The following is a 13,263-nucleotide window of genomic DNA, read 5'->3' on the forward strand; positions in this document are numbered from 1 at the left end:
GAGTGGTATGCAATGTGGAATTTTCGGGTAATGCCAAATATCGTGAGGACGTTCTTCATGACACGTCCCGTAAAATGGGAACCTTGGTCGGATTCAATGCTGCGGGGGAGTCCCCATCTCGTAAAGATGTGGTGGGTTAAGATCTTGGCTGTGGTCTTTGCCGTGTTCGTTCTGGATGGGAATGCCTCTACCCATTTTGTAAAAGTGTCTATGACGACTTGTAACCATTCCTGGAAGGGGGCAATGGTCCTATAAAATCAATCTGGAGGTTAGTCCAGGGGCCATTAACGGGGCGGGTGTGGCTAAGCTGAGCATTCTTTGCGTATCTGTCCGGATTGTTTTGGGCACAGATAAGGCAATTCTCAACGTAGTGCGTTATATCTTCTTTTAAACTTGGCCACCAACAGAGCTGCCTGAGGTGGGCTGTAGTGGGATCAATTCCCTGATGCCCATGACTGTCAGGGAACAAACAAATCAGTTGGTTCCTGTCCTGTTCAGGAACCACATGAAGGGTGTCTTTTAACACCACACCGTCATGTGTGGTCAGTGTATTCTTAAATCTAAGTAAGGTGCTAGAAGTTTTCCTTTCAAAATCTCCCTGAGATTGCTTTCCTGCTTCTGGGCCTGCACTAAATCCTCGATATTAGTCTACGAGACCTGAACTGCATTCACTGGGGCGCTTTCGGGGGTTGTCCAAAAATATCCGTGCCTGGAACCTGCTTTTGCCAGTGCGTCGGCTTTTACATTTCCAGGGGGGGAGGAATGGTGGTGACTGCGAACTTTAATAATACCAAAGGTCCTGTCCTGTGCTTGCTCTAAAATGTGGCGGAGCAATGGGGCTGAAGGGAGGGGTTTTCTGTCTGCGGAAGCAAATCCTCTTGCTTTCCACAGGGGTAGGAATTCTGTAAGGCTGTTGCTGACATTGAGGCTGTCCAAGTATATGTCTGCTGGGCTGGGGAAGGAATCTGGGTGATCTATAATATACGCAACGGCTAGTTCTGCCGCCTGCGCGCCTAAGTGGCCTGGTAGCTTTGAGGATATCTCTTCTAGGGCGCGTCACTGCACGTCCTCGACATATATGCCGCATCCTGTAATGCGCTTCCCTTCTAATAATGTGGAAGAACCATCCACATAAATCCTTAAGGGTTTGCACGTGTCTATGGGCTGAGGGCTCTGGGGTGAACTACCTATCTTTCTGGGGGGTGTTTTTGCAATAAAGGGGCCTGTGTTGTGGTGCGGTGAGATGATTTCACATTTGTGGGGGGTGTCTGGGTACTGAAGGTTATCGGCTAAGAAAGTGTGGGTCTTGGTCCGCTTAAGGGTGATGTCCCATCCCTGAAAAAGAAGGGTCCATCTAGCTGCTCTAATCTGGCTTACTGTACCGTCCTTAAGTCGCCCGTCTGGTAAAAGTTGGGTGGGGGTGTGTTCCGTGAGGATTGTCATGGGGTTTAGTCCGGCTATGTAGGAAAAATACTGAACCGCCCAGAAAACTGCGAGCAGATGCCTTTCACAGGCCGAAAATCCCTGCTCCACAGGATCTAAAAGTCTGGAGGCGTAAGCCACAGGTCTTAACTGTTCGTGCCGTTCCTGGAGAAGCACGGCCGAAAGGGTGCAGTCGGTGCTCGCTATCTCTATAACGTAGGGGGGAAAGCGGGTCTGGAACCTGTAGTGCGGGGGTTGCAATGAGGGCTCTTTTCAAAGCATCCACAGCATCCGTATGCTGCGGAAGCCATTCCCAAGGGGCTCCTTTCTTTAGGAGGTCTGAGAGGGGTGCTGCCTTGGTGGCGAAACTGTCAATGTGGTTTCGGCAGTAGCCAATCAGTCCTAAAAATGACCGGAGGGCTGAAACATTCTGGGGAAGGGGCAATTTGACAATCGAGTCAATTCTTTCATGCTTGATCTCGCGTTTACCATGTGTGATAATCGTTCCCAAATACATCACTTTGTTTTCCAAAATTTGGGCCTTTTTTGGGTTTACTTTGCAGCCAATCTGTTGTAGGAGTTCCAGGAGTTCGGACAGAAGTTCGATGTGCTCTGCCTTGGTGTCTGTCTGCAGTAATAGGTCGTCCACATACTGGACCAGAAATTCAGGGCGAGAAAATTTTGACAAACCATTTGCCAGCTGTCGGTGCAAAATGGAGGGGGAGTTGTGGAATCCTTGTGGAAGGCATGTCCCCGTGTACTGCTGACTTTTAAAAGTGAAGGCAAAGTTGTATTGGCACGCTTTTGCCAATGGAATGGACCAGAATCCGTTACTGACGTCCAAAACCGTAAGGTATTGTGAGTTGAGTCCCTGTTTGAGCATGGTCTCGGGACTTGTGGCTACCGTGGGGGCTGCTGCGGAGGTGACTTTGTTGAGTTCCCGGTAATCGATGGTCAGTCGCCATGATCCATCGGGCTTTCTCACTGGCCAAATTGGGGCATTATTAGTGGAGGCTACTGATCTGAGTACGCCCTGCTCTAATAAGCTGTCGATAACTTTTGCGATTTCTCCCTCTGCCTCTTGGGGAAATCCGTATTGCTTTTGGGGCCTAGGGTCAGGTCCTGTGATTTGAACGGAATCAGACATCCGGCCACAGTCGTGTTTGTGGGTCGCGAATGCTGTCCTGTGCTTCTGCAGAACTGCCTTAACCTGCTTGTCTGTGCTAATCGTGGTTGGGTCAAACCAGAAATTGCCGACTGCGCTAATCTTGTTTGCGTATTCACCTATTGTGAGCGTTGCGGGGGCTCTTGCGGATTTTGCCATTCTCCAAACACATTGGTTTACCGGATCAAATGAAAGGTGGTGGGAGTCCATAAAGACAATTCCCAAAATGTGTTCTGCTGTGTGGGGTAGATCGACTAAAACTATGGGGTGCTTTGTCATTATATTGCCAATCTGAATGGGTACAGGGTCTGTGATGTGTCCCTGCTGTGAGTGGCCTGTGAAGCCGCTGAGGGTGATTGTGGGTGTAGTGGGCCACGTGTCTTTCTGAAACATGGTGGAGGAATTAATTGTGGCGCGGGACCCTCCTGTGTCCCAGAGGAATTCGATGGGCTGTCCCTGAATTTTTGCTGCAACTACCGGTCATCCGGACCTATCCCAAAGGGTGTCGCAGACCCAACTGGGGGAACCCGTACACCGTCAGTCCGTCTGATCTGAACGGGCGCTAACGCTATGAATGGGCTCTGTCTTTTTCTTAATCAGAGTGCCCGTCTGCTGGGCTCTCTGTGGCTTTTTAGGGGCATTGCACTCTCTGGCGAAGTGTCCTAACTGTCCACAGTTGTAACACTCCTGTGGCTTTTGTGGGGGGCTGTTCCTGCCTTCGTTCACCGTGCGGGGTTCTGGTGCGTTTTCACCGCTTGGATGTCTGCTTCTGCCTGCTGTTCCTCGGGTTTCCTAACTGCGGGTTTGTTTTGGACAGATTGCTCCCAGGTGCGGGACAATCTCTTTAAAACCCATTTCTCATTATGCGCTTCTTCTGAGTGGTCATAGTTGGTACAGGCTTTTTGTCCTGCCTCTGTGGCATGGGAGATAAGGGTGCGGGTCCATTTGGCCATACCTTCTTGGGACAAGTGGGCGGGGTCTAGATTACCAAAAACGGCTGTAAAGTGAATCCACAGGCGTCCAGCAAACGCTGTGGGGTGTTCCGTCTTTTTCTTCCTACACTTATTCAGGGCTTCTACTGGGTCATCTGTTGTAGCCGATCGCATCTAGGATCGCTGCGTACATCTCTGCAAGGGTGCTTCCTCCTACATTCTGTGGGTCGGGAAGGGTCTAAGCTCAAAACTGTGAGCTTCACGTGCTCACGCTCATCCAGGCCGTACATGGTCGCCTGCTGCTTTACTCTGGCAAAGAAGTGGTGGGGGTCTGAGGTGGGGAGGAACGGTGTGATTTTCTCGCACGCGTCCCGTAATTGGGTCACGGTTAAGGGGGTGGTATAAAGAAATTCTGTATCTCCGTCCGATGTGACTGTGCGGTGGGTGGTTACTGGATTCATTGGTGCCTGAACTATCTGCGATGTGGGGGGTTGGGGCGCTTTTCTCTTCTGGGGCTTTCCTTGCGCACATGTTCCCTGAACATATCTATGCGCGGTCTCATTTAATTCTTCCCAATCCGGGCCGTCTTCTGTATCTAACTGGGATCCAAAGGTGCTGTGGAATCCATTCTGAACTGAAAGCAAAGACTGCAGTTCTGCAATCTGCTTCCTGCACTTCGCATGATCTAGTGAGCTCTGTCTGTGCTCCGTGGTGGTAGCATGGAGTGCTTATAATGCTGCTTTCAGGTCGCTACACTACCTTTGACATGTCTCTACCTGTTTCTCTGTTTCCTCTCTTACCAGGACTGCACGTTGCGTGTTCTGATAGGCCTTTTCGTACTGTGTCTGGAAGCTGCTTAGGTGCGCCAGACAAGACTGGTGTGCCCACTTGGCATCATCCACCTCTCCGTCCTTTGCTGCTAACTTTCTTCTCAACTCTATGTTCTCTTTCTCAACCTCACTTACATCGACCTTGCTCATTCGATGTACTCCTTCTATCTCTTTACGGAGCGTCCGAACGACCTCCTCTGTGCCTCGCAATTGTGCGAAACAGGACACGATTGCCATCGGCTTGCGAGCTTTTCCCAAGCTTTACTTATGGATCTCTGACAGATTCTCCCACCAAGTATGTCCTATACTCCCGGGTCCTGTTTCCTCATTGTCACAGAACTCACTCCAAAGGGGCCTTCCTTTCCCTTTGAGATATTTCCTGATCTCTTCTTCCCAAACGGGACACTGACCTACTCTACTGCTGGTCGCTGTGACCACAAATTCTTCAGGGTTCATGAGGCGTTGCATTGCCTGCAATGCCATCTTTCTTCTCTAAATACTCTCTTAAAATTTGGAACGAGGGGTACTAAGGCGGTGCTGTAATTACGGGTATGGCGTTCGCTATTTTCCGGAATACAAACTCACGACAGTTTATCGCAACATAAATCTATCAGTATTACCTTATAGCCCTGTTAGTTACGCATGCATTAACACACTTCCGAATTATGAGGATTGATCAGAACTGCTTGAACACTTGTGGTTTTTCTGTTCCCAATTGGATTTCTAATTCAAATTTTTGGGTTCTCCCAGAGTGGTTAAGCCACTTTTAAGTCGGGTTCCGTCAGGAAGTCGCCAGTAATATGTTGCTAACTTATGGTTGGCTCTTAATTCATAATTTGCTGTTTGTTTAACCTTTGCTCTAGAGTCGCCAGGTATCTTTATGATACCGCCACGAGGTTCAAGTTCAAGTACTGATCAATAACTCAACACACCAATTAGTAAGATTCAAATCAAAACACATTTATTATACACAGTAAATCACTACTCATGCATATAACTCTACTTTCTAGACTATTTTTCTGTCACTAAATGGCCTATACTTAGCTTCGGAATTGGCCCACCAGGTCAGGGGAACAAATGGCCTTTCGTTCAGGTCCTGAGTCTGCAGGATTCAAAAGCTGGTATGGACTGGTAGCTAGGAGCGCCTATCTCGTAGTGAGCGTTGACTGGAGACTTACTTGGTTGTTGTGGCAGCTGGGCAGTTCACTCTCAGGGGTTGATTCGCGTTGTTGAGTGACCCTGCCAAGAAGGACGATTTGAACTTGGGGGCTTTATTTTATAGTCCCCAGGGGCTTCCCACTGCGGACCCCGTACCTGGTTCCAAATGATTGGACTGCGTTCTGATCATTTGGATCGATTTCTGCAATACTGGAGTTGTTCCCTGATCGCTGGGCGGTCCCTAAATGTCCGTTGGCCTTCCTTTGTCTTGGCTCCTGCTGGCGCCGAGAAGTCTTGCTTGGCTTTATTCACCTTGAGTGTTGCAATTGTGCCTTGGAATTGCTCATTACTATGCAGATGGCTGCTGGTTTCAGTGCTGTCTGGTTTTTGCAAGTTTCAATACACATGATTTCTGCACTTGCTCAAATTTGCCTGTGTTGGCTGAATTTCCCTTCAGTCTTTGCGGTTCTCCATTTTAAGTCGGGAAGTGGCCAACCCAGGTGGCTACAAGGCCCTCCCCCGATACTCCGCCCCCGAAGGGGCGACTTTCCTATTGCATGGAGAGCGTGTGCTCAGAGTTTTCAGGGACCTTGAGTGGCGGCTGAGGACTGTGTCCAGCGCCACCACAATCAGTGGGGGAGCCATTCCGCTGGCCGGGAAGGCTTCGGTGGGGTGGACTGGTGGGGGGATAGTCTGGGGGTGGCGCAGGGGGTTAGAGGGGGGCACTATCTGGCAGGCCGTGTCTGCGTGCGGCTGGCGCATGTTGGTACGGCGCAACTGTCGCAGGTGGCCGCCGTGTGCATGCGCGGTCACGGATGTGGCAATTCTCCGTCCGTATCTGCAGGTGTAGCCGGGTTTTACGTGCCGCGGCTGCCAGCCCCCATTGGGCGGAACATCGATGCGGGGGTGTCGCCGACTTTTTGGTCATAAGACTAGACACATGCTCCGGACATAGCCTCAAAATCGGAGAATCCAGCCCTATGTTCTCCCCCCCGGAGCTGAATTGTTCCAGTTTTACAATTCCATTGCAGTCGTAAAGCAGGATCCAATTCATGTCCCACGCCATGCAAATCATCTTGAGCGGAAGGCCCGATACTGAGATTCCATGATTGGCAGCCACCACCCCCCCCCCCCGCATCGCGAATCGTCCCCAACCACCCCCCACCACAAATTGGCCCCAGGCCCCCTGCACCGCACATTGCCCCACCCATGGCAGTCCCCCCTCCTCGAACACCAAACTACGAAAGTGACTAGTTCCGCCCTCCCTACCCCCCCGGACCCCTGTGATAGGAGGACCCCCCAAGGGACCCGTGTAATAGGGGAGCCCTCCCAGGGACCCCTGCAATAGGGTACCCCCCAGGAACCCCTGTAATGGGGAGCTCCACAAGGGACATCTTGCCTAAAGATACGCCCTCCACAGACCCGCCCCACACACGCAGATGCACCCCCCCCAAACACAAACTCTCTACACCCACCCCTCCCCCCAGAAAAGGGAACCTGTCTGGGCAAAGGCAGTGGGAAGCATTATAGATGTACTACTTATCTCACGTCCATTCACCCAAGGTGAGCAGCTGTGCCTGCCTCTGCTTCCCACAGATCCACTATCTGCAATCCATTCATAGCTTTCGGTAGCGGTCTGTGATCGACAGCTCGTAAAAAAACATCCACAGCTTTGATCCATTCATAGCCTTTCAAGAGAAATAAGTGCAGTGAAATCAGACGCTCGAGTGATTGGAATGCATTTTGTGCACTTACCTCTCTTTGGTGTGGTCCATGCTTAAAATCACTGAGGTTTCACCACATAGGCTACGGCGGCATGAAGGGCGGGGTTCCTTTAAGCAGGGGATCTGCATGGGGGAGTTCCCATATTACAGGGATCCTTGTGGTGGGTCTCCCTATCACAGGGGCCTCTGTGGGGGTCTCTCTATCACAGGGATGCGTGGGGGGGTGTCTCCCACTCCCAGGGGTCCCAGTGGGGGGGGGTGTCCCACTATCAGGGGTCCCAGTGGGGGGTCCCCCTATTACATCAGTCCTCGTAGGGGGGTCCTCGTATTACAGGAGGCCCTATGGGGGTCCCTTATTAGAGGGGTCCCTGGGGGATTCCTCTTTAACAGGGATCCCTGTGGGGGGGTCTACCTATCACAGTGGTCTCTAAGGGGGGTCTTCCTATTATAGGGGCCCAGGGGGGGGGGGGGGTCACCCTCGTACTTGGGGATGGGGAGGGTGTTACCCAGGAAATCCGGGGATTGAGGGCGGCTGTGCAGTGTGGGGGGTTGGGGGGGGGGGGGCGTCGGGGCCAATGTGCAGTGTTTGAGGGGTGGGTTGGGCCTTGAATGGGCCACTTTGACCCACCGCAAAATCTAGCATGCCAGGGCCATGATTGCAAAGACCGCAACCAAACCGCGCCCACGTGATTCCCGGCCATGGGGACCAGAGGATCACGGGAGGGCGGACCATCGGCTGCTGGGCCCGCTAAATAGATGCAAATTGGTCATTGCCAACCATTTGCATTTATTTACATATTCACGCTGTCGTGTGATGTGGAACTCGACCACGCCGCGAGCGGAGACCGGAGCATCGGGTTTGGGTCAGCGCCTGCCCCTGATCCTGATTTTGCCGCGGCGCCTGGTTCTCTGCCCCATCGGGGAAAGAATTCCAGGTGGCCCGGGACAGAGAATTCAGCCCATGACGTTTTTACACAGCGAGTTATTATGATCTGGAAAGTTCTCCCTGAAAGAGTGGAGGTGGCAGATTCAATAAGTAACTTTCAAATCCGGAATTAGATATAAACTTGGCAAAGGGGATCAAATAACAGAGTATGAGGAAAGAGCAGGAAAAGGGAGGCTCTTTCAAAGAATTGACACAGGTATGACGGGCTGGGTGGCCTACTTCTGTGCTTCTCATTTTATGGCTGCACAGTTTGCCCTTTATCTGACCTGGATCTGTCTTCCTCAACTCTACAGGGGTCTTAGTTCAAAGGTTCCAGCTCATTGATTCGAAAAACATTTTCACCACAGTTGATCTAGCTTAACTGTGGAGAAAAAGAATGATTCCCCTCGGGTTGACGAGCTCATTCACCGGGGTCAAGTTCCAACTCGGGCAGGGGGAGGATTTGAGCGGGGATGCGGGCCTGGTGGGAACTCTCAGTGACCCTAGCAATGAGGCATGGCTCGTTTTACCTCCTGATAAACTGGTTCGTGACTGATGCTCTGCTTTGTTTTTCAGGGAACGAGGTTTGAGTACATTCCAGTTCCGCCCTCACTGTGGGGAGGCCGGCTCAATCACTCACTTGGTTTCAGCCTTTCTAACAGCGGATAATATTTCGCACGGACTGAATCTCAAGAAGGTATGCTCACACACAGCAACAGCAGTGGGTGCTGTGAAAATCAGTCTCACTCACTAACATCACAGCATCTCACTTCAAATTCACCAGTGCCAACCAATGGGTAGTACGGCACCTCTGAGTCAGAAGGTTGTGGATTTGACTCCCACTCCAGTGACTTGTGCACAAAATTTAGGCTGACACACCCAGTGCTGCACAGTTAGTGAAGCCGTACTGAGAGAGTGCTGCACTGTTAGAGGTGCTGCCTTTCGGGTGGTTTGTTAAACCAAGGTCCCTGTGCCTTACGATGTTTATTATTCGTTCACAGAATGTGGGCATCGCTGGCTAGGCTAATATTTATTGCCCATCCCAAATTGCCCTCGAAAAGGTGGTGGTGAGCTGCCTTTTTGAACTGCTGTAGACCATGTGGTGTAGGTACATTCACAGTGTTGTTAGGAAGGGAGTTCTTGGATTTTGACCCAGTGACAGTGAAGGAACAGTGATATAATTCCAAGTCAGGATGGTGTGTGACTTGGACGGGAACATTGAGGGTAATGGTGTTCCCATGAATTTGCTGCCCTTTTCACAGTTGAAGTGTACACAATATGAGGAATTTGCGCACACCCACAACCTGCTTTGGCTCAATTCTAGTCACAATGGTGAGAGTTTTGTTTTGAGCTAGTTCAATAGTTTGAATTCCTTCCCTAAAGCCGTTTTCTACCCTGTTGAGACCTGACCACAACTGGTGGTCAACAATCCTGGAGCCTTCAGCAGCTCAGAGACATTGGCCAGGGCTCATTTTTATACCACAGTGAAGAACACTAAAATAGGTGATCTGATTGAATGCGAGCCCTTGTTGTCTGACTATATTCCAAGCACAATTCCATTGTAAAGCACTTTGGATATCCTGAGGTCATGAAAGGTGCTTTGGAAATGCTTGCTTTCAGATCTCTTCTTATGCTTCCCAATTTGATCTCAGGTCATTTACACTTCGTAATTCCGTCAGAACGTTATTTGCATGTATTGCACGGTGCACTGGTCAGGTTCTGCGATATATGGCAATGATTTAGACATGCACGTCGGGGCCATGATTTAGAAGTTTGCAGATGATATGAAAATTGGCTGTGTGGTTGATAGCGAGCAAGAAAACTATGGACTGCAGGAAGATATCGATGGATAGTTCAAGTGGACAGAAAAGTGGCAAATGGAATTCAGTCCAGAAAAATGTGAGTTAGTAAAGTGGCAGAAGGAAGCCGAGGAGTAGTTTTTATCATCCAGAGGAGGGTTGGTGTCTGAAACACACAGCTTGAAAGGGTGGTAGAGAGGGAAACTCATTGTATTTCAAAAGTACTTGCGGTACCCGTAAACTACAGGGTTACATGTTGACAGGTGGGAATAGGCTGGATAATTCTTTCTCGCCGGCACTGCTAAGATGGGCTGATTGGTCTCCCTTTGTGCTGTAAATGTTTTTATGTTTCTGTGTTCCACTCCCTGGTCTGACTTCAGTTGGAACACTGCCTTTCACATCCATTGCTTTGGGTTCAGACATGATCCCACAGCCCTGGGAACTCTGGCTGCGGAGTCTGTGTGTGAACAACATCAGGTAGGCTCAAGCACCCAATCGGACAGCAGTTCCCAAAATGAGTCAGCCCTCGCAGGGCAGGAGAACACTGGGAAAATGCATTAGCCGACTGTCACGAATCTACTGTGTCCCTTCTTTCTTTCTCTCTCATGACCTCCATTTAACTCTGGTGTATGGAGAGGCTGTGACAGAGTGCAGGCTGAGTGCAGTGGAACATCCAGGATAAAATAGCATCATTTAGCACCGTTCCAAATGGGCAAGAGTTCAAAACAACACTTAGTAACTCGATACACATCTGTAAACCTCAAACAGGCTTTGCGTTTGGGGACTGCGTACTTTAAACTGCAGTGAAGAGCAGCTGTTGATTTGAAAAGAAATCTGCTCTCTGACTGATCCACTTCGTCCTTTGACATTATAAGAACGATGGCCGTCCTTCAGATTGACAATCTTGAGCTTTTATGAGAACCTGGAATTTATATCGTACCTTTTGTAGCTGAAGCCTTGTCTCCAGTTCTGGGAACTGCACTTTTGCAAGGCTGTCAAGGCCTTGGGGAGAGTGCAGAGGAGATTTCATAGATTACATAGAACATACAGTGCAGAAGGAGGCCATTCGGCCCATCGAGTCTGCACCGACCCACATTAATCTCTCACTTCCACCTTATCCCCGCAACCCAATAACCCCTCCCAACCCTTATGGACACTACGGGTAATTTAGCATGGCCAATCCACCTAACCTGCACGTCTTTGGACAGTGGGAGGAAACCGGAGCACCCGGAGGAAACCCACGCGGACACGGGGAGAACGTGCAAACTCCGCACAGACAGTGACCCAGCGGGGAATCGAACCTGGGACCCTGGCGCTGTGAAGCCACAGTGCTAATCACTTGTGCTACCGTGCTGCCCATTTCCTGGAACAGTTGCAAGGGTGGGGGATTTCAGTTATGTGGAGAGATTGGAGAATTATTGGATAAACATATGGATGATAATGGCATAGTGTAGGTTAGATGGCTTTTGTTTCGGTGCAACATCGTGGGCCGAAGGGCCTGTACTGCGCTGTATTGTTCTATGTTCTATGTTCTAATTATTTTTCTTAGAGCAGAGATGGTTGAGAGGAGATTTAACTGAGATGTTCAAAATCACGAAGGATTTTGATAAGAGTAAATAAGGATAAACTATTTCCAGTGGCAGAATGGTCAGTGACTAGGGTTAATAAAATATCAGCAAGGAAAACCTTTTTAAGCAATGAGTTGTTGTGATCTGGAATGTGCAGCCTGAGAGGATGGTGGAAGCAGTTGCAACAATAATGATCAAAAGGGAGATGAAATTGAAAAGGAAGGCATTACAGCAATGTGGGGGGATATCAGGGGAGTGGGACTAATTGGATAGCTCCTTCATGAACGATGACGCATGCAGAATGGGTTACCTCCTTAAGTTATGCCAGCAAATACAGCAGTCAAGGTGTGCACAGGAAGATCCCACAAATGGCAATGAGAAGTAGTGGTGAATTCCACAATGTTGGTAGAGGAAAGAATGTTAGCCAGGAGAACTGCTTTTCTTCCAATAACGGCACAGGAACTTTACAGGCAGAGGGCCCCTCAGTTTAAGATCCCACCAGAGGAATGACATCTCTGACAGCGTGGCACTCCCTCAATACTGCCCCTATAACAGCACTGCGCTCCCTAATTACTGTCCCTCTAACAGCGCTGCATTCCCACATTACTACAATGCTGACAGCATCTGATCCCTCATTACTGCCTCTCCAACAGTTCTGTGGTCCCCTGTTACTGCCCCAACAACAGTGTGGCGCTCCCTCATAACTGATCCTCTAACAACATGGAGCTCACTCGCGACTGCCCCTCTGACAGTGCTGCCCTGCCTCAGTATTGCCCTTTGACAGTGTTGTGCTTCCTCATTGCTCTACCTCTGACAGGGTAGTACTCCCTCAGTACTGCCCCTCCATTACAGTGATAATTTACTCAAATTTAGGAATGTACATTATTCATTCAGTGCAATTTTGGTTTTGCTCACAATAAATCAGTAAGAGATCCGGATTCTATATTTGTTTTCCAGAGCCCAGTGCTTCAATATCTGTACTACCTTGCTCAGGTACCTATCGCCATGTCTCCATTGAGCAATAACAGCCTCTTTCTGGAATATTCTAAAAACCCACTGCGTGAGTTCCTGCACAAAGGCCTCAAGGTCTCTCTCTCCACTGATGACCCCATGCAGTTCCATTACACCAAGGTTGGTGCCTCTTAAGCTCTATGCAATGCTAATTCTGACGCTGACTGGGTCATTTTTATGCCGCATATGTCGCCATCCTCACTGGTTTCTTTCTGTATGTCAATACTGTCCAAAATGCCCTGTACTGTGTGTGGTGGAGAGATGAGGGTCTCAGCCAAAAGAGCAAGCTTCAAGGAAAATACATGAATAGGATGGGAATAGAGGGATAGGGACCCCGGAAGTGCAGAAGATTTTAGTTTCGACGGGCAGCATGGTCGGCACAGGCTTGGAGGGCCGAAGGGCCTTTTTTCCATGCTGTACTTTTCTTTGTTCTTTGAGAGTCGGCGTGTAAAATTTAGTTTTCGGATGTTACCAATGACACTACTTACAGTTACCTGACCCTGCACTCTTCCTGGTTGTGTGCTCTGTACATGTCCCATCGTAAATTGCCACATCAGCATTTTTCAATCTGATTGGAGTGTCACAATGCAGTTGCATATTCTGACCATTAGGTGGTTCTGTGGAGTGGGTTTCTGCTGTCTCCCTAAACGCTTGCATGTCAATACAAGTCAACCTTGTGGTCATCCCGAGTGATTATGGTCACTTGACTGGTAATAGTGAGCCTCAAAT

General features: G+C 49.6%; 1 protein-coding gene across 3 annotated transcripts in view; it reads left to right on the forward strand.

Annotated features, from left to right (window-relative positions):
- LOC140384441 (AMP deaminase 3-like) overlaps positions 1-13,263 on the forward strand; it is a 224,337-nt gene that overhangs the window by 203,232 nt on the left and 7,842 nt on the right. For all 3 annotated transcript variants that reach the window (XM_072466149.1, XM_072466148.1, XM_072466147.1), the window contains exons 12-13: positions 8,733-8,853; positions 12,481-12,654. In XM_072466149.1, coding sequence (XP_072322250.1) covers positions 8,733-8,853; positions 12,481-12,654 — 295 coding nt within the window. The remainder of the gene's footprint in view (positions 1-8,732; positions 8,854-12,480; positions 12,655-13,263) is intronic.

This window comes from Scyliorhinus torazame, chromosome 10 (genome assembly GCF_047496885.1).
Source record: "Scyliorhinus torazame isolate Kashiwa2021f chromosome 10, sScyTor2.1, whole genome shotgun sequence".
Lineage (NCBI taxonomy): Eukaryota > Metazoa > Chordata > Chondrichthyes > Carcharhiniformes > Scyliorhinidae > Scyliorhinus > Scyliorhinus torazame.